Below are 20,344 nucleotides of genomic sequence, written 5' to 3'. Positions count from 1 at the left end.
GAAATGTTTTTATGGTTGGGTTTCTCCATTTCTCCTTCTCCTCTGAACCTAGGAGCAAAAAATCCTGAAGGAGGTGTTTCTAGAGCAGGGGTGGGCAAACTTGGCCCTTCCAGGTCACTTTCCTTCAGAGTTTAGCTCCAACTCTAATCAAACACACCTGAACCAGCTAATCATTGTCTTCAAGACTACTAGAAGGCTACAGGCAGGTGAGTTTTATCAGGGTTGGACCAAATCTCTGCAGGAAAGTGGCCTGGAAGGGCCAAGTTTGCCCATCACTGTCCTAGAGCAATCTAGAAACTAATTTCTGGTAAGTTACAACATTACTGTCCGCTGCTTATGCTCCGAGGTTCAGAACCCCATGCAGTTGAACAGCAAGCTACCACACATCAAATGTCCAGAAACGACCTTTTGCTTGTTGATACAAATTGTATCTATTTCTTGATTGTAAAAAAATATATATATTTCTGAGCTGTACAGTATCACTTATATGAGTATATATATATATATATTTAAAAAAAAATAAAAGCTTAGTTTTGTTGAAAAAAAAAAAAAGGATAAAGAAATATAATGCCATAATGTCAGTGATACCGTGTGTCACTCGAGTAGCCCATAGAGATGGCTTATTTCCTGCCAGGCAGACCACAGACAGGGATCTCTCTCTCTCTCTCTCTCAGTCCTCTCATACCTCCTTTACTTTTCCATGCCTTGAAATTTGCTGTTTGATGGTTATTTTGGAAAGTGATCGTTTACTTCAGTACTTCAGTGGAACTGAACTTCATTTCTGTTTGACTGAAGGATTTTTAGGGCGTGGCTTTATTGATCATCATTCAGTCTCTCTCTGTTAAAGGTATAGATTCAGGAGAGACACAATCTGTGTACTCCTAATATATTTTTCCTCTTTGTAAATATTGAAAATTAATGTAAATCCTCTTGTATTTGCACAGTATTAGTGCATTTCACATACATAAAGACACTCTACCAGCTTATCCGTGCAGGATCTCTCATACACACACTTAGACTGACGGGTTGCCTTGACAACCGCAGTCAGCTGATCACATGCTATCATTAGTACTGATATAACTAATGTAAAATGTTGACTATTGTGTGCGCTGGTGTGAATTTATGGTAAATTCACTGCTGTTTCACCTGTAACATAGTTTACCTTCTACAGTAAAGTCGTGGAGGTTCCAGGTTGAAGATGAGACTTTAATAGGATGGAATTTGCACAATGTTTTTGATTTTTATTTTTTTATTTAGCAAATAGGTGAGTTTGGGCAAATGAAGTTGACACCACACGCGCACATTCTCTCATAAGTAAAATGTGAGCTTTATCTGAGTGTCGTACTGAAAGATGTCTACACAAACACATGAACACTCACCTCGTAACCTGCCTTACAGTTGAACTACTTTGGTTACTACTTTCGCTTCTTGCTTGTTTTTCTATTCTCATAAGCGGAAGTGCTAATGAGAAGATGAGTTTTTTTGGTTTCAGCTCTCTACAGGTGTCTGAATGGACAACTTGATTTAATTGCACGAACCGCCATTTATTCTGATTAAGCTTGACTAGAATGTCCAAGAAGAAACTACAGGACAACTGGACATGCCCAAAGGAGAAAAACATCAAAAAAATAAAGCAAACGGGCATTTCAAACTGTCAGAAGAGATGTTTTTTTCCCCATCGCTGGTTGCAGAGCTGATTTAATCTGTACATTTACATGTATGTTTTCAATATTGAATACACCAGCTATTACTCGCTCAAACAAACACTCTCACCAACGGATTGATTCTCAGGAACAAACAGATGTATTATTATTTCAGCTTCTTTATGAAAGACATTATCTTCGATGTTTGCTCTTATAAAACTGCATTGTGAAGTAGCGTGGATGATCTTGAAAACGTGTTCTTAAATTCGAGTTTGGTTCATTTAACATTTCCCCCCGCCCTTGTATTGTGTTTTTTTTTGCGCCTTCGCAGGTTGACTGAGTGGTCTTAACACTTTTGAGTCTCGTGCTGTGATGAAGATGACATACAATAGTATGTTTTACTCTCTACTGAATGAAACGTTGCTTTTAAACTTGTTTTCAATATGACAAAAACATGAACCAGAAAAAAAAAATGAAGACCGTGAAATAGGGTGGAAAACCTTTATAACGCTTTGGGTCTGTGGACTCAAACAAAATGTAAGTCTCAATGACAAAAGGTGTTTGTTCCTCTCAATAAAGCCAGACTCTATTTGGTTAACTGTTATCATGCCTGTGTTCCTATTGGTTGCTTGTTTGACTGTAGATAGCAAAATGGAATATAGTCATACAGAGGAAGTAAGATAGTAAGATATTGCAAAACACCAGAGCAAGATACAATTATTCAGTTAGTACAGAGGCCCCAACACTCACACTTTAGTCCCTTAAAATGTCAGTGTTCAATTGCATTAGATACTAAATGTTAAACCAAGTGGCGATGGTAAAATTTTTGAATGTTTTTTTAAAATGAGTATCTTATGCTCACAAAGGCTGGATTTATTTGATCAAAAATTGTGAAATATTACAGTTTAAAAATAAACATTTCAATACATTTTAAAATATAATTTATTCCTGTGATGGCAAAGCTGAATTTTAGCAGCCATTACTCCAGTCTTCAGTGTAACGTGGTCCTTCAGAAATTATTCTAATATACTGATTGGGTGCTCAAGAAACATTATCAATGTTGAAATCAGTTGTGCTACAAGATTTTTTTTTGCAGAAACCATTTATTTATTTTTTAGAATTCTTTCATAAGTTGAAAAGAACAGCTTTTGTTTGAAATCTTTTGTAACAAATATATTTACGGTTTCTCAATTTAATGCATCCTTGCAAAATAAGTATTTTTTCAATTAAAAAAAATAAAATTTCCCATCCACCAAACTTTTGAACGGTAATATGCCTTTTTAAGTGTTCAAATACATTTTGGGGCCACTGTATACAAGTGACTATAACAATCAGATGTGGGATAAGACCACAAAATTGTGCCGCTACTGGTTTTGTTATTGCAGCGGATTTCAGAACAGATTACCAGAATGTAGCAGGTCTTTGCAAAGAAGCTGATATTAAAGGATGTTCAGTCATTCTTAATGGAAGTAATTTACATGGAGGTTTAACATGAACGGCATGTTCGATAATATAACTCCAGTGCAACAAACCTGGACCTCAAGAAACAGAAAAAGATGTAACAGGTGAGTACACAATACAAAATGAAGTTTATTTGGCAACTTTGTCTTCAAAAATAATGTCATGTAATTTACAACATTTCTCAAACAGCACCTACTTCTTCATTAGAACCTCGTGAGACATTGCTCATGGGAGTTTCACTTCTGGATGGTTTGAACAGATGCCAAGAGCTGAAGGACTGAGCTGAGCCGATCAAACTAGCCTGGATCATAACTAATAACACTAGAGTGAGACAGACAACCGATATTCCTTCTAACAAAGATGGACACAAACTATAAAAGAAAAACGGCTTAATATTTAATATGTGTGTGTCTAGAAGAGCCTCAGTCCAGCTTGGGCCTCAAGTGTTTGTCTTTAACATCATGGGATTCATAGTTCAGGGTCGGTTGCTCAATATCTTATGGCCGCTGAGTATCTGAGTGTGTGTTAGAACAGCTTGAGTCCAGCTTTGAGTTTGCTCAAATCACTATGAGTCCAAAGCGGCCCATCTGATCCACTGGCTCTGCTCTGAAGGGGAACACTGTGGATAAAGATTCAATTTTATGAAAATCATATTACAGCATATTAACTAAATGTTCCTAACTTTTAAAGTTTCTAACTCCTCTCACCTCCTGTTGCCATGGTGCCGGGGGAGTTGATCTAGCTCCACCTGCTGGTCAAACACAGTAAATGTAGAATAACACTCCACCATCAAACAGGAGGGGTCCTCTGGTTGTCCTGGAACCTTTCCTAACGGATACTGTTTCCAGGGGACTTTATCTGATCGGACACAAAAACATCAGAGTTGAGAACTGCAACCAAATCATTTAAAACCATCTCAGGATTTATTATTAATTTACCAACTACAGTTGCTTGAGGAGCAAAATGAGGTGTACTCAGTCCTCATCAGTGATTGGCCAGATGATAGAAGGGTGGGAATTTGAGATGTCACTCTTCAATCACATTAAACACCAGCTGACATTACTTGTGCTAATTCACCCTAGTATTTGGGGTCATGGAAACAGACTGTCCCCCATGTTCAATGACAGTGGAAGTGTGCAGACGGTCTGAATTTATGAATGAATGTATTATTCAAGTAACAAGTGTTGAAGCATTTCATTTATTTGTAATAAACTGCAGACATGCTGCAGCACAAACATCACATTTCATAAACACAAGGCAATCTGTAAACTAACTGCAGTGTTAATTTGGCATTATTTATATGCTATTATAGTTTTTAGAATTTTTTTTAATTTCATTTTAATAATATTCTTTGTTTTTATCATTTTTACTATTTTAATAATTCTATTTAGTATTTCAGTTTTAGTTTTTATTAATCTTAGTACTTTAAATGTAATTAAAAATGTTGCTTGGCAACAAACCATTATAAAATAAGCACACATTTTAATCTAACATTTCATTTTATTTCAATTAATAAAAATGTTTTATAATTGTTTTAAAGTTAGACTGGAAGGTAGAATGTACACTTTGTTATCTTTATAGTGTCAATTTAAAATCTAGCCACTGTTAGCAATAGGTGGGAAAATTTATATGTATGCAATATTTCATAAATAAATGACTCCTATGAACGGTTTATTTTAATGACTTGAAATTTGAACTCACTTGTGAGTTAGTGGACTGAATCAACCTCATACAACTGACCTCCTCACTGAACAAGAATTAATAAATTAATAGTAAATATAATTTGTATAAGAAAATGAAATACTTAACAAAAAAAGCAGGTGAGTTTGTGAGTTTTACCTGTGCACACGCTCCATGCAGATCCCCGTAATGCAAAGTTTCTCTCTTGTACAGTTTCTGCGCTTAGCTTTTCCTGGCGCTCCTCTGTGGGCGGAGCCTGCACAGATCTGGGGGTGTGGTTAGATGAGGTGTCTCTGTTCTGTGACGCGTTACTCTTGAGTCTCTCCTGAAGGTGTTGTAGGGTGTACACAGGCTGAGCGGGGTCTGAGGGTCCGGGGGATGAGTTTCCATGGTAACCCTGTGTGTAAATGCTGCAGAGCTGAAGCAGGTTCTGCTGGGCGTCATGTAGGAGGGGCTGGTCCATGTCACTCAAAATCCTTAAAAGGCAAGAAGTAAAATTAGATTAGCTACTTTCACCCACACTGTATGTGTAAATGTGTGCACGTTTACTCACTGTCGCAGAAGAAATGGTGTAGCTGGGCATGGTGCGTTCACACATGCAGAAATTAGATTCAGCCATGGAAACTGTAATCTGTTCATGAAGATCCTTTCCTTGGATATTTTTAGTCGCTTGTGAGCCTTTAATTCACCTGCCACACACATAGACTTTGTTCAAAGAAGTTTAACACAATGTGCATTTTAAAAACTATGGGTTTCATTTAATAAGCGTGTACACACAAGATTTTACGTATGTGTAAAATCTTTGTACAATTCGTTAAGATTTGTAAATAATAAAATAGTTTAAAAAAAAAACATTAAAAATAAGGCAAAAAGTTTTTGGACACTTTCTTTGGATTATTTTAAGAGATCAGGTTTTCACACCAAGGAAAGTTTTTAAATTTTTGTTAAATGATGATAGATGTTTAAATCAATATATCAGAAGTTGGTTTAACGGAGTACTTTATAAAATACAAACATCTATTTTTGTAGACTAAAATGATATGCTATTTTAGTCAGAGTAAAATGTAATAAAATGAATGAATATGACAGGACAAAAGACTTTCAAAACGGCATTCATACCCTGTTAGTGTGTTGCTGTCCCCATTGACTTCTATAATATGGAAAAAAAATATCAAGTAACAAGTCAACAGGGACTCACATTCTTCAAAGTTTCTTCTTTTGTGTTCAGCAGAAGAAATTCATACAGGCTTGGAACAACTTAAGGGTCAGTATATGATATAATTTTTGGGTGAACTATCCCTTTAAGTGTCCAAATACTTTTTAAAGGCCACTGTATAATATATATTACCACAGAGACCCAGAAGATGTCTCAGATTCATACTTTTGCTATTGCAGAGTAAAATTTCAGAGATCCAGGAGGCGATGTAGTAAGTTCTGTGACTGGATGGCTCAATCGAGAGCTCGGCGAACAGTTTGTCAAGGATCAGATTTATAAAGATGGATGAATTCAAGACCTTCAAACATGGCAACCAGAAGTGCAAAAACACTCGAGGAAGACATGGGGCGAACATGTCGACAGAGTCCTCTACAGAGAAAGAGGGAGAGAGGTACATTTATTTTATGTGAGCTAATTCCTTCATGCTTTCCTGCGTTCTAAACAAAATCTCGTGCATTTGTACCTGAGGGGTCAATATCCAAAGACTCCAGTTGTTCTGCGGTGGGAATAAGGAATCCATCCTGAATTAAAACATCAACAAGGATGTCTCTGTAACACAGACAGAACAGATGGCAATGAGACACATACTCTTTACCATATCAGAAATAAAGTCTTGCTCAGTTGAACACATGCACACACCTGGTCTCTGTGGCAAAGTGTTTGATCTGCGTCAGGATCCAGCTGAGATCAGCACTGGCATCCGGCCACACGCCACGCTGCCCTCCCTGCTTTGCCAGCGCTTCGTACGTCTGCCAAACACACCAAAAACAATGGGCACAACATAATCAACAACTTGAAACTGCTTGCATTAGAAACATCCTTACCAAACACCACTACATGTTTTTAACTTGTGTCTATCCCACAGACCCACAATACAGTTTTATACACATACCGAAAACACCCAAGTTTCACCGAGTGTTTTATGAATACAGTGTATTCGGGAACAGGTTCTCTGTGCATGAGGAACAATTCCAACGCTTGTCATCTGATGTTATTAAAGGGTTACTCCACCCCAAAATGAAAATTGTGTCATTCACTTACACTGTCAAGGTCCAGAAAAGTATGAAAGACATTGTCAGAATAGTCCATCTGCCATCAGTGGTTCAACCGTAACATTATGAAGCGATGAGAATACTTTGTACGCGAAGAAAAAAACAAGCAGCGTACGCTCTTCTGTGTCAGCCGCGCTGCACGGATGCGCTGTTTTCGTTCATATTAAAGCGTAAATACATGTAGAAAACGTATCCTTGTGTTGACACACATGCTACGGTGATGCAGAGAGACACAGAGGAGACGAACTGTTGAATAAAGTCATTATTTTTGTTTTTTTCACGTACAAAAAGTATCCTCGTCACGTCATAATGTTACGGTTGAACCACTGATGGCAGATGGACTTATTCTGACGATGTCTTTCATACTTTTCTGGACCTTGACAGTGTCATTTACTTGGCAGTCAATGGGACAGTCACAAGCCTCCCGGTTTTCATCCAAAATATCTTAAATTGTGTTCTGAAGACGAACGAAGCTTTTACGGGTTTGGAACGACATGAGGGTAAGTGATTAATGACAACATTTTCCTTTTGGGGTGGAGTAACCCTTTAAACTGCTGTCTCAGAAACACAAGCTCATACTGCCCTCTGCTGGTGTAAGCTGGGATATTATACACAATGTGAGAATCGTCCCAGACTTACCTGAAACTGTTCTCGTTCATAAGAGATGAGCAGGTCTCTGACTTTTTCTGAAAGATAGAGAACAAACAGAGGACTAATATTCAACAGTTCAAAAGTTTGGGGTCTCTTTTTTAAAGTCTCTTTGGCTTATCAAGACAGCATTTATTTGATCAAAAATACAGTAAAACTGAGAAATATTATTACAATTTAAAATAACTGTTTTCTATTTTAACATATTTAAAATGTAATTTACTCATGTGATAGCAAAACTGAATTTTCAGAAGCCATTACTCCAGTCTTCAGTATCCCATAATCCTTCAGAAATCATTATAATATGCTGATTTGGTGTCGCTTAATTTTTTTTTTGTGGAAACTATAATGCCCTTTTTTCAGGATTATTTGATTAATAGAAGGTTTAAAAGAATAGCATTTATTTTAAATATGCATATTCTGTTACATTATAAATGTTTTTACTGTAACTTTTGAATTTAAGGTGTCCTTGATTAAAGTATTTTACATATTTTTTTTTTATTCTGAACAAAGCTAATGCTTTGCATTTAAGTGACATGAAATTCCCTTTATACGCTACAAAGGTATTTATTATTTTTCATGCAATTTGTCTTATATTGTAATATAATAGTCATGTTTCTCAGCTGTAGAAGTCCCATCAGTCTCTGTCATTTTCCTTCCCCAAAGTTCTCTCCTTTACTGACACAAATGTCCAACTGGAGTTGTATGCGTAAAAGGCTACTCACTGTGTGCCTCGATCTCTTTCTGTCTGCGGAGTAGATCTTCCTCTTGTTTTTTAACAAACTCCTCTTCATCCTCCTCTTCTGATGAAGCGTTCCAGTCCTCTGTCAGCTGACTGCCCATTTGGCGAGACCAGTACTCTTGATGCAACCAGTCCAACACAAATCCACAACCTGAAGAACACAAACAAACAAACACAATGCACAAATTTAAACACTACAATGACATATGCAGCAAACAGAGAAGTTAAAGTCTGTTTGCATGTGTGACTGTAAGGAAAGAGCTGTCTTTCACCTTTTCGGCACCACTTTAGTGATGGGAGTCTGCGGTGTGTCAGATCATGCCTGAGGTTTACCACCCACTCTGGGATATTTATCTGTCAGAGAGACAAACTGTAGTCAGACTGCAGTTATAGCAGATTATGAAAGACGTTCATCTGAGTTGAAGTGTGACTTACATTCCCAGCTAACCTTCGTAAGGGTCTAGCAACTCTTTTCTGTTGCCGTTCTGTGATGAGATTAACAAACCTGAAACACAATCATACTCGTTACTCCAGTAACGTCAAATGTACTGATTTGTATGGTTCAAGCGAACTTGATGGATGATAAACATACCGAACCAGTGCCATGCCATACAACAGCACCAGATCATTGGCCTCCAGCTGACCCGTGCTGTCCAGCCATTGAAAACCCATAAGCTAGTTAGTTTAACCCTTCCCATGTCAGCGTAGATTGAATGCAAGTGTGAATCTTCAAAAATAATGCCCAAAACACATCTCATTCCAAAACCAAGATACCAAGATATCACACTTTGCACAAAGCCAAAGTAATCTACTGTTAGAACCCTCCGAATAGTAACGGTCCGTGTACGTTGCGTTCATTCGTTTTTTGATTTATTATTGAAAACAGAAACATGATAAAACGGCACCTTTTTCATTTTTCGTATTTTAAAAAAAGAATAGTAATAATTCGCCTTGATTTTTCGTTTTTACATCCAGGGGTAGAAAATGAATATTCCATCTCCACGTGAGGGCGGGAATGAAACGCCCATTTCCGCTGATTGGTCAAGCAAAGGTCAAACGGTGCGTCATCACGTCTCGCTACAGAACATCAGTCCTCCGCTGCTATAGTTACAGCGTTTATTGCACCTACATTTCATCTTTCTCTCATCAAGCAACCAGACTAAAAAAATCGCTTGACACAAACCGATTTTCAGAAAAGAAAATCGTAATTCAAAAGAGGAAACATCAGTTGTCACATGACCCAACAAACTGCAATCACAACATCTCCAACACTGTGTGCAAGACATCAGATCCCTCTCACAGCAGGTCCAACCCTGCCCACCGTACCTGCCCTTCCACGCGGAGATCCTGTGCAGCGCGTGTTTCTGCAGCGCGGGCTCTTTGGAGAACAAATACTCCAGCACATGCTCGTACTCCGCTTTGTTCATCCAGGCCACGACGTGACGCGTCTTCCCCACCGTTTTCTTCTTCATCTTCAGATCGTAGACTTTATGCTTGCGAACGCTGTAGTATCTGGACCCGCCACAAGAAAATAAGTATGTGCAGCTAGAGTCGGAGAAAACAAAACATACGATTCATGTAAATCTGATTTCCGACCACATCACGGTCCTACGGTCCTCCAGCGGTGCGGCAGGTTGAACGCTCCCCTTGCACAAGTGATGAACAATGGTTCCGTGCGTGCCAACCAAGAAGAGAAGGCTTAAAACAGAGCTGGGAATAATAATGTTAATTGCACTCAAATGATTGTTATAGGTGTAGTCTATGGCAATAAAGAACATTTTCCTCAAACTCTTGGTCAGTCAGAATTATTAATAATAATTAATAAATTATAATAATTGCTGTTAATAGTGTTCATCGTCTGTTTGATTACGTCTTTAATTGATTTTTCCGTACATTTCTGCCATATGTACATTAACTGACAGTCACCACTGATAAGCTACTACTAAATATTGTAGTAACTTAATTTGCTGTAAAGTTGCTTTGCAACGATTTGTATCGTGAAAAGCGCTACACAAATAAACTTGAATTGAATTATTCAGCATGTGATGATGAGCACGATCAGCTATTTTCAGATAAGACACGTTTCAGTCAAAGCAGTGACAGTAAACCTCCAGCTCTTCTGATAAAACCTCGTCCTGTTTTTATATCGCACAATTAAACAGAGATTAATTTGAACTCTTTATTAAACATCCCATTAACAATCAGCACTAACAAAAAGTAGCATGTTTCTTCCATGTTTTTGGACCTGGTGCCATGGTACGTGAATACGGCAATCATTTGCCACTGCATATATAAAATACCATTGTAATACATATGACAACTGTACCACCACAATACTTTCTGTACGGGACACCAGCAGATTGTATGATCCTCCAATGAGCATCTATAGGAGATAATATTCACAATTCACGATATTCTGGTCTTTCTTTTGACAATTAGATCAGTGTGCTTACATGGTATTGAGTGAATATAACAGATAAAAACTGGGGTATTTTTGTGCATGTAAAAAATAAAATTACATTATAAAATGGCCTAATTGGCTCACAATAAAACTCAAAGGATATTTAAAATGATCAAAGTATAGTCATAATAGATAAACGCCTAGTGAAGTCCCTAAAGTCCAAATCCAACTGTAAAAACACATGTAATAAAAGATGCTTACCAATTTTATAGGACTATATATACGAAAGTGTTTGTTCTTCAGCAAAGAGTTTTCAGTCTTGGGTTATTTCTAAGTTCTTTGTTTTGAAAATATTTCTCTAAAATGTAGTTTTATCAACTTTGAGACAAGTTACATAGCACGATTAAGTTTTTGGTCCCTATAAAGTCTCGCCATGTTCCTCAGGCATTCTTCTTCTTCTTCTTTTTTGGTGTTTATTGCCGGTTGGCACCCTAACTGACTGGTGCATTACCGCCACCGACTGGAATAAAGTATGGATCAGGATTTTGCTTGTAGGACAAAATAAACCATAAAAACCAATCAAAACAAATAAATAAACTAGAAATGAAAAAAAAAAAAAAAGACTATATTTTTTTATATGAGTCGATTTTACCAAATTATGGTGACAAAAAAAATCCCTCCTCAGGCATTTCCCGTACCAAACGATGCCATTCATCAGAGGAAGCCAAATAGAGCTAGGAATTTCTGGGGAAAATTACGTCACTGTTGGAATTGTGTGGGATACCCCCACCTCGCATTCCCAGAGCGCGCGCGTTGAAGCCCCGGCGTCTGTGGCACACAAAGCAGCAGCAGCAGCAGCGCATAACGGGGCCTGTGGGAATCCGGGCGGAGTTTAGTCAAACGCGCTTTGGTGAGCGTGCTTCGGCTGGGCTGGGTGTGGTTTTCAAAACTCAGTTCCGTTAGCAGGAAACGACTCTAGGACCACCAGTAACGTTACTTCTCTGCGCGACAAAGACGCACTGAAAAGTGAAACTTTGTCTTCGGGAGCTGGAAGAGATTTGAGGAGAAGCTTTTCCACACGGCCGGCGGTGGCGTTTGATCACTCTTGCGCGTGGACGTCAGCCGATGGGAAAAAGTTTGGCTTTCTGTTGACTTCATTGTATCAGCTCAGTTTGTGACACATCCGTGAGAGAAGAGACTAAATACCGACAAAATGCCGAAAACGGTGAGTACCCTTGAGAAATGGAAACTATTGGTTTGAGTTGGTACTGTAGCAAACAAAAATGGTTAGACATTTCACAGTGCTTTTAAAAGCTGCGCATTTTTGGTGAAACAGCAGACAGCAGCGACGCGTAGGCGCTCGAAAGGGGCGAGGATGGTCTTTCTCTAGTTGGCATTTTTGCCAGCCAGTTCCCGCGGGTGAACAGTAGGCCATGCGCGATGCACTATTTATGGCAAGAATTCATTATTTGGACAACGACGGTAGCTCATCCCATCCGAACGCACTGAAGAAGAACTTGTTGCGTTGCAAATGAATTGGACGATTTCTCTACTTTATTAGCTTCTTTACTTTTCTAAACTCATACTTTCGCTGTGTGTTGTAATTTTATAAGCAATAGTCTAAATCTATGAACTTAGCAGTGGCGTTTTGTGTTGTATAGGGGCTGAACCGTTACTCGGTGACAGCCTGTATCCCCCCTCTCCCCCTCTCCAAATCTGATTGGCTTTCCATCAAAGTTGCGGTGCATAGACCGTCTAGTGCTGGTGTGGATTCTTGTGGGAATTTAGATTCCCAGTGAGTCAAATCTTTTGATTTCTTTCACAAAAGATTCGTCCAGGTTCACTGACTAGTTAAGTTACATCATTAGGCCAGTAGGTGGCAACAAGACCGTCTTTTTGTGTTACGAGTTATTGAATCATAACCGATTCCATTCAAACACATGTTGTATCATCTTTTATTAAACTAAAAGTCTTCGGGATCTACTGAGGAAAAAGCCTGAGGAAACGGAAAGAGTGTTTAAGCCACAAATAATTAAAAAAAAATTTTTTTTTTACAATCAGTCATGTCACGAAAGTGAATGAGAACTATTTGTGCACTTAAAAGATTCATTCAAAACGATTCACTTGTGCACTTCATTTAAGCCTCTGTCCAGCAGCGTAATGGCGCGTTTTGGTCTGCTTTTTAGAAGTGATTCCGGATAAGAAATATGAGGCGTGTCAGAAGCGGCTGTTCCAAGGGAGGGCCAGACGAGCTCATGGCGCAATCTTGGACAATTTTCCATGCCAAGGCGTGGTGCTCACCCAAACACGGTCCCTGATTTTTTTTTTTGTTTTTTTTTTGTTACACCTCATAAATAAAGGTGAAATGCCTTTCAGTGTTTGAGTGTCACTAGTTACATACGAGTGACACATACATGAGATGTAAGTATTCAAAAGTACAACTAGCAAAAAAAAAGTACCATGGACATGTGGTATGGTCTAGGAGCTTGTACCATATTGTTCTTTGAAAAGTACCATGTAAATACCCAAATGACTAGTCTTTAAAAACCAACTGAAACAGAATTTCCTAGCCTTCCTTGTGCATTAACATGGAAATATGTGTTTCAATCATTAAAACATTAGATAATACTTTGTCCTCCTGAGAACCAGAAAAAAAAGTTTTGTGAATTTTGTTGTTTTTGTATGTCGTTACCATTGGATGGAGCATAAGAAACAAATAGAAAGGAAACATTTTATTCTATGTCCTTTCGTAGAGGATGCCAGGACTAAGTTATTAAAAAAAAAATAAAAAAATAAAGATATATAGAGGCATGTGTTGGCAAAAACAATGTTTTATCTTTTCATTCCTCAATCAGTTTTTAGGTTTCAGGCTATTTTTAGCCAAACTTTGTACAGATGACTCTCAACTATGTTATGAAAGATATAACAGAATGATTTTTATATACTACTATACTTTATGGAATATGTGCGTAAAATGTCCATAAATTGGTATTCCCATTCAATACAATGTATCCATACGTTGCATCTATTTTGCATATTAATGTGTTCTTGCGGCAAACCATAATGAAAAAAAGAAGTGTAATAATGGGAGTAATAACTTTGCAACATTTTCATAAGAATATCTCATATTTCATAGGAATATTGATCTATAATTTCTTTCCCTATTGACTTCTTGTGTTTCCCCAAAATGCCTGATTAGCATGATGTTTGTCCTGGTGTTCTCTACAGAAGACATGTATGAAAATTATGCCTTGTTTTGTTACAAAGTCATATTCCGATTTGAAACCCCATAACATTTTTCTGAGATGTCTTTGCAACATTTTCATAAGAATATCTCATATTTCATAGGAATATTGATCTATAATTTCTTTCCCTATTGACTTCTTGTGTTTCCCCAAAATGCCTGATTAGCATGATGTTTGTCCTGGTGTTCTCTACAGAAGACATGTATGAAAATTATGCCTTGTTTTGTTACAAAGTCATATTCCGATTTGAAACCCCATAACATTTTTCTGAGATGTTTATTTATGAGAAACCATTTGAAAATTAGCCAGATTTAAATGCGAATTACAAAACATTATCATATTTCCCTAAGAGTGCTAAATTGGATCATTCTGTCAATATCAGTCATATTTAAAGACCAAGGAGAGGGAGTATTTATGATCAAACATTTGATATCTCTAAAAAGCCTATCTATCTGTCTGTCTGTCTGTCTGTCTGTCTATATCTCTGTCAACAGGATGTACATGAAAATGTGTGAATTAAAGATTTATGACAAACTCTTGTTCTGTGAAGCATTGTATACATTAAGTACTGTTAAAAATATATTGTATACATGATATATACATTATATACTGTTACTGTTTGTTAATGTAATGTAAGTTATTAGCCTGTTAAATGGCCGTATTAGACATTTGAGTGTTGATATTGTGGTTAAGCTCCCATTTCAGTTTTTTTTTCTCAAAATAGCTCAGTCACATCCTTGCACAATAGCTTACATGTAGCTTGTAGTTATTTTACTCTCATGTTCTGAATGAAGAGAAGCTCAGACCAAGAATAGTTGCGTGTGAATGTAGATGTTAACTGGATGTAATATCAGAGGGCGTTTAAGGTGAGAGAACAGATTAGGTGTCTGAAGAGAAGAAGAGAAGAGGTGAGGTTGTGTGGCTGACATGCCGTTTTTTTTCCGGAATAGATGGATTTTCATGATAATAGAAATCAGGAAATCAGTAGTAGATGGGTTTCTCTTGTCATTGGGGACAATGGATGCATTTAGAGGTTTGGATCTGCTTATGGAATCATACTGAACTGTAAAATGAGTCAGAACCTTTTTTCAGCCGTTATTGTAGACTCCTGCAAGTCCAAGAGTCTCTTTCCGAAAATGACTCAAGGTTTCTGTGCTTACACTGTGCTTACATCACTTCCTGTTTGAACGTTTCCTGTTCGGGGCCAGCTAGGCTTGAGTACCTTATTTGGAGGCTCAGTACCTTATTTGGAGTTTCACAGAACTGCGGCGTCCGCACACATACACCCTCACACACACACACACAGAGCTTTGTGTAGTGAGTTTAGGCCCCTTTTCCTCTGCAGATTTCTGTTGCCCAGAATGCAGCTGTATCACAGCTAATGTACTAAAATGGCCTCTTTATAATCAACACACTCCTCTCTCTTTCTTCCTTCACTCACATGCACTCACACATATGCATTTATCTCCAGTCATCAGTTTTGTGACCTCTGTAGGTTCAGGTCAGAGGGAGTGTGCAGGCGAGAAGTGAGGTACTCACTAAGGGTCAACACTTTATGGAATATGTGCGTAAAATGTCCATAAATTGGTATTCCCATTCAATACAATGTATCCATACGTTGCATCTATTTTGCATATTAATGTGTTCTTGCGGCAAACCATAATGAAAAAAAGAAGTGTAATAATGGGAGTAATAACTTTGCAACATTTTCATAAGAATATCTCATATTTCATAGGAATATTGATCTATAATTTCTTTCCCTATTGACTTCTTGTGTTTCCCCAAAATGCCTGATTAGCATGATGTTTGTCCTGGTGTTCTCTACAGAAGACATGTATGAAAATTATGCCTTGTTTTGTTACAAAGTCATATTCCGATTTGAAACCCCATAACATTTTTCTGAGATGTTTATTTATGAGAAACCATTTGAAAATTAGCCAGATTTAAATGCGAATTACAAAACATTATCATATTTCCCTAAGAGTGCTAAATTGGATCATTCTGTCAATATCAGTCATATTTAAAGACCAAGGAGAGGGAGTATTTATGATCAAACATTTGATATCTCTAAAAAGCCTATCTATCTGTCTGTCTGTCTGTCTGTCTGTCTATATCTCTGTCAACAGGATGTACATGAAAATGTGTGAATTAAAGATTTATGACAAACTCTTGTTCTGTGAAGCATTGTATACATTAAGTACTGTTAAAAATATATTGTATACATGATATATACATTATATACTGTTACTGTTTGTTAATGTAATGTAAGTTATTAGCCTGTTAAATGGCCGTATTAGACATTTGAGTGTTGATATTGTGGTTAAGCTCCCATTTCAGTTTTTTTTTCTCAAAATAGCTCAGTCACATCCTTGCACAATAGCTTACATGTAGCTTGTAGTTATTTTACTCTCATGTTCTGAATGAAGAGAAGCTCAGACCAAGAATAGTTGCGTGTGAATGTAGATGTTAACTGGATGTAATATCAGAGGGCGTTTAAGGTGAGAGAACAGATTAGGTGTCTGAAGAGAAGAAGAGTGTCGGTGAGGTTGTGTGGCTGACATGCCGTTTTTTTTCCGGAATAGATGGATTTTCATGATAATAGAAATCAGTCTAGTATAAGTAGATGGGTTTCTCTTGTCATTGGGGACAATGGATGCATTTAGAGGTTTGGATCTGCTTATGGAATCATACTGAACTGTAAAATGAGTCAGAACCTTTTTTCAGCCGTTATTGTAGACTCCTGCAAGTCCAAGAGTCTCTTTCCGAAAATGACTCAAGGTTTCTGTGCTTACACTGTGCTTACATCACTTCCTGTTTGAACGTTTCCTGTTCGGGGCCAGCTAGGCTTGAGTACCTTATTTGGAGGCTCAGTACCTTATTTGGAGTTTCACAGAACTGCGGCGTCCGCACACATACACCCTCACACACACACACACAGAGCTTTGTGTAGTGAGTTTAGGCCCCTTTTCCTCTGCAGATTTCTGTTGCCCAGAATGCAGCTTTATCACAGCTAATGTACTAAAATGGCCTCTTTATAATCAACACACTCCTCTCTCTTTCTTCCTTCACTCACATGCACTCACACATATGCATTTATCTCCAGTCATCAGTTTTGTGACCTCTGTAGGTTCAGGTCAGAGGGAGTGTGCAGGCGAGAAGTGAGGTACTCACTAAGGGTCAACTTAACACTAACCTTTGTGCAAAATTTTATAAACAGTTTTATGTACATTTATAGCCAGGTCTGTTTCAATCACAGAAGTCTGTATGTGCACTACTTAGGGCTGTGCAAAAAATCGAATGTGATTTTCATGCTCATCTCGTCAGTAAAGCAGGTTCTGTGATTTGTAGTAAATCTCCAGCACGTGCTTTCAGATGGAGCAGCATTTACAACACAGAGCCTTAGATCACTGACAAGCTACGCAAAATCGCGTTCAAAATCGCAGGTGATTCATTGCTGATTTTGAACGCGATTTTGCATAGCTTGTCAGTGATCTACGGCTCTGTGTAGTTTGGGGTTGGTACAGTTTTCTATGTTTCAATGTGTTTGAAAGAAGTCTCTTATGCGGACTACGGCTGCATTTATGGCTGCATTTATTTAATTTAAAAAAACTAATATTTTGAAATATTACAAAGTAAAAGATCTCTTTTCTATTTCAGTACATTTTAAAATGTAATTTGAAATATAATGTTGTGATTTGCAATGCTGAATTTTCGGCAGCCGTTAGTTACTCTAGTCTTCGGTGTCACATAATCCTTCAGAAACCATTCTAAAATGCTGATTTGGTTGAGTGTCAAGTTGAAAACAGTTGATCTGCTTAATATTTTTGTGGAAACTGTGATAGACAGCAAGGATTCTTTGATGAATAGGAAGTTCAAAAGAACAGCATTTATATGAAATCTTTTGTAACACCAGAAAATGTCTTTACTGTCACTTTTGATCAATTTTTAATGCATCCTTGCTGAATAACAGTGTTAGTTTCCTTCAAGAAAAAACTCTTACTGACCCCAATCCTTTTAATGGTATAGTGTATTTACGATTTGCATCTTTTTAGTGCATGTTTTTTTGGATTTTCTTGACCATTCTTGGTTATATTCTCTTTGCAACCATAGTCTATATATTTGAAGTTCAGGTTTAATTCTGCCGACAAACGTACACCGATTTGATTCAGTGTAATGTCCAGTCCATAAGGCCTGTAACTGATTTAAAACCATACAGATGATCCAAAGTCTTCTCGAATTACAGGCAATAATTTCTACATCGTAACATATAGACTTTAGTATTATTTGCCTAAGTATACTGCTTAAATATAATTTCTTGACCTGGTTACCTTGATCATGAAGTTAGAAGGGTGTTGGAGGTCTCTGGTATGTGCAAAGTGGACGGATTAACTACAAACACACACACACACACGGTCAGATTAATGATCTTTAATAAGGTAAAGCTCCAGGGGGTTTTGAGGAGAAAGTTCTTGAGTTTGTTGAACAGTTCACATTTCGATGGAGGAAAAACATCAGCATTGAACGACATCTCACTTCAAGCCTCATGTGAGTCAAACTCTGTGGGTTTGTGTAAAGCAATACAAACAGATTGTGAATTAAAATAGTTGGATACATTTGCAAGTGGTTTTGGACAGTCAGATGAAAAACTTTATAGCTTTGAGCAAGATGTTTTGTACAGGACTATTATGTAAATGCATAATACTGGTGTCAATTGTTTCTGCATTTTATTTTTTAAAGAACTTCCACTTTAGAGTAATTGAGCTGGATTAATTTACTGGAAGAAGCCTTTGGTGTAGCGTTAAGGACCAGGATGATTTAATTAACTGGAGTGTCTTTTATTTAAATATCTTTTGTGAGATAGCTTATTGTTAAAAACAGAGCCACGCTTCCACTTCAAATTCATATTCACCTAAATTCACATTTAATGTAGTTACTGTGGCCCCGCGGCTGCATGTGTTTTTATTCAGCATTGGAAGTTACTGATACTATGTTCGTGCAAATGTATAGCAGTTTGTCTGTAAAACGGATATCAAGAGGGAGATTTGATCCTGCAGTATCAATATCCTGGTCAAGTAATTCATGTAAATATTTCTCTGCAATATGGGAGTTCTGAACAGTTCCTGTTTTATATTTTTATTTTTAAAGGTCAGATGAAGATTGGCCACAAATGCACTCCGATTCTGCTGTCTCAATAATATTTTAGAGTAAGTATTGTAGAGTTATTAACCTAAATCAGACAACCAAAGGAGGGGGAGGGGTGAGAGGAAAAGAGTTTGACTTTCTCCACCACAGTTAGATTGTGGTGTCAGTTAACTGAGTGTAACGATAGAATAAACACACAAATATACAGAGGTTGTTAGCTTTTTTATCTCCCCTCGTCTGCTTGTTAGAAACGGCAGCCATTTTGTCCCTGTTTGAATGCATTTTCCAGGCGTGCAGACTCTGTGTGAATGTGTGTGTGAGTGAATGGGACAAAAACACTGTGAATGTTGTGGTGAGTGTGTTCTCTACACTATACTTGATTTTAGAACTTGTGCCAGTTTGTCCAAATATTTGCTCTAATTAGCCTTTTAATTGTAGTAATTTGTTTTCATGGCTTGCACTAGTTTCAATTTTTATTTTTTATTTTTTTAGTGTGTGTGTGTGTGTGTGGGCTTGTTAATTGATTTTGGTGTGTTTGAGAAATACGAGGCATTGTTTGCCAAATCTTGGCTCTGTCATTGCTCACAATTAGCATTTTTGCCTATGCCAAACTAACTTCACACACTGATCCAAAGCCTATTGAGCAGGCCTCGCTGTCTACTGCATAGGCAGATACCTTCTAAGACAGCATCCTAAATGAATTGAAGCATGACATTTTGAAAGACTCCACGTTAGTAATAGCAACAACTCTGCAAGTCACAGAAATTGCACTGCTCAATAGAGTGCAACAGTTCCCACCCACATTTTTAGTTGTCTTTGTTCTGGAAGTATTTTTCCCATAGGGATTTAAAAAAAAAAGTATTTGTGTAACAGCTATAAGCCATGAACCAAACCAGCCAGCTATACAAGATGAATCACAACATTATATACTTTGATTTGAAGCAAAGTATTTGAAATTCGGACTAAAAGTCAAAGATACAAGACTGTGTACTGAACGGCTTTAATGACGGGAAAGAACTACAATCCCAAAACATTGCAAACTACATACCCAAAATGAAAACGATAGATACATATAAAACAGTTGATTTAAAGATGTTGATTATGTAATGAAATT

General features: G+C 37.5%; 1 protein-coding gene and 2 long non-coding RNA genes across 3 annotated transcripts in view; 1 reads left to right on the top strand and 2 right to left on the bottom strand.

The window, feature by feature from the left end:
• Positions 1 to 109: 109 nt before the first annotated feature.
• Positions 110 to 10,200, bottom strand: LOC107557111 (uncharacterized). Its single transcript, XR_001605357.1, has 3 exons — positions 10,128 to 10,200; positions 1,417 to 1,418; positions 110 to 122 (listed from the first exon to the last, which is right to left on the bottom strand). It is a non-coding gene; the product is annotated as an uncharacterized lncRNA (long non-coding RNA).
• LOC107557109 (ribosomal biogenesis protein LAS1L-like) lies at positions 2,956 to 10,144 on the bottom strand. The gene is made up of 13 exons (XM_016240432.1): positions 9,721 to 10,144; positions 9,035 to 9,106; positions 8,878 to 8,947; positions 8,715 to 8,796; positions 8,426 to 8,593; positions 7,692 to 7,738; positions 6,640 to 6,749; positions 6,464 to 6,549; positions 6,166 to 6,369; positions 5,338 to 5,473; positions 4,944 to 5,260; positions 3,812 to 3,962; positions 2,956 to 3,723 (listed from the first exon to the last, which is right to left on the bottom strand). Exons 1-13 carry the CDS (start codon positions 9,912 to 9,914, stop codon positions 3,630 to 3,632), a joined length of 1,731 nt encoding a protein of 576 aa, XP_016095918.1. The 5' UTR covers positions 9,915 to 10,144; the 3' UTR covers positions 2,956 to 3,629.
• Positions 10,201 to 11,600: 1,400 nt separating the features above from the next.
• LOC107557110 (uncharacterized) overlaps positions 11,601 to 20,344 on the top strand; it is a 12,911-nt gene continuing 4,167 nt past the window's right edge. The window contains exon 1 of the long non-coding RNA XR_001605356.1: positions 11,601 to 12,068. This is a non-coding gene — a long non-coding RNA (uncharacterized lncRNA). The remainder of the gene's footprint in view (positions 12,069 to 20,344) is intronic.

This window comes from Sinocyclocheilus grahami, unplaced genomic scaffold (genome assembly GCF_001515645.1).
Source record: "Sinocyclocheilus grahami isolate Dianchi unplaced genomic scaffold, SAMN03320097.WGS_v1.1 scaffold589.1, whole genome shotgun sequence".
NCBI classification, from domain to species: domain Eukaryota; kingdom Metazoa; phylum Chordata; class Actinopteri; order Cypriniformes; family Cyprinidae; genus Sinocyclocheilus; species Sinocyclocheilus grahami.
This window is presented reverse-complemented; position numbering and strand designations above follow the sequence as displayed.

Coding starts and splice junctions, on each gene's coding strand:
- LOC107557109 (XM_016240432.1), bottom strand. CDS start 9,914: ATGAAGAAGAAAACGGTGGGGAAGACGCGTCACGTCGTGGCCTGGATG. Junction 9,107..9,720: donor GAGAGGGATCTGATGTCTTG/CACACAGTGTTG, acceptor GCTTATGGGTTT/TCAATGGCTGGACAGCACGG. Junction 5,261..5,337: donor ACACCATTTCTTCTGCGACA/GTGAGTAAACGT, acceptor TTGCCTTTTAAG/GATTTTGAGTGACATGGACC.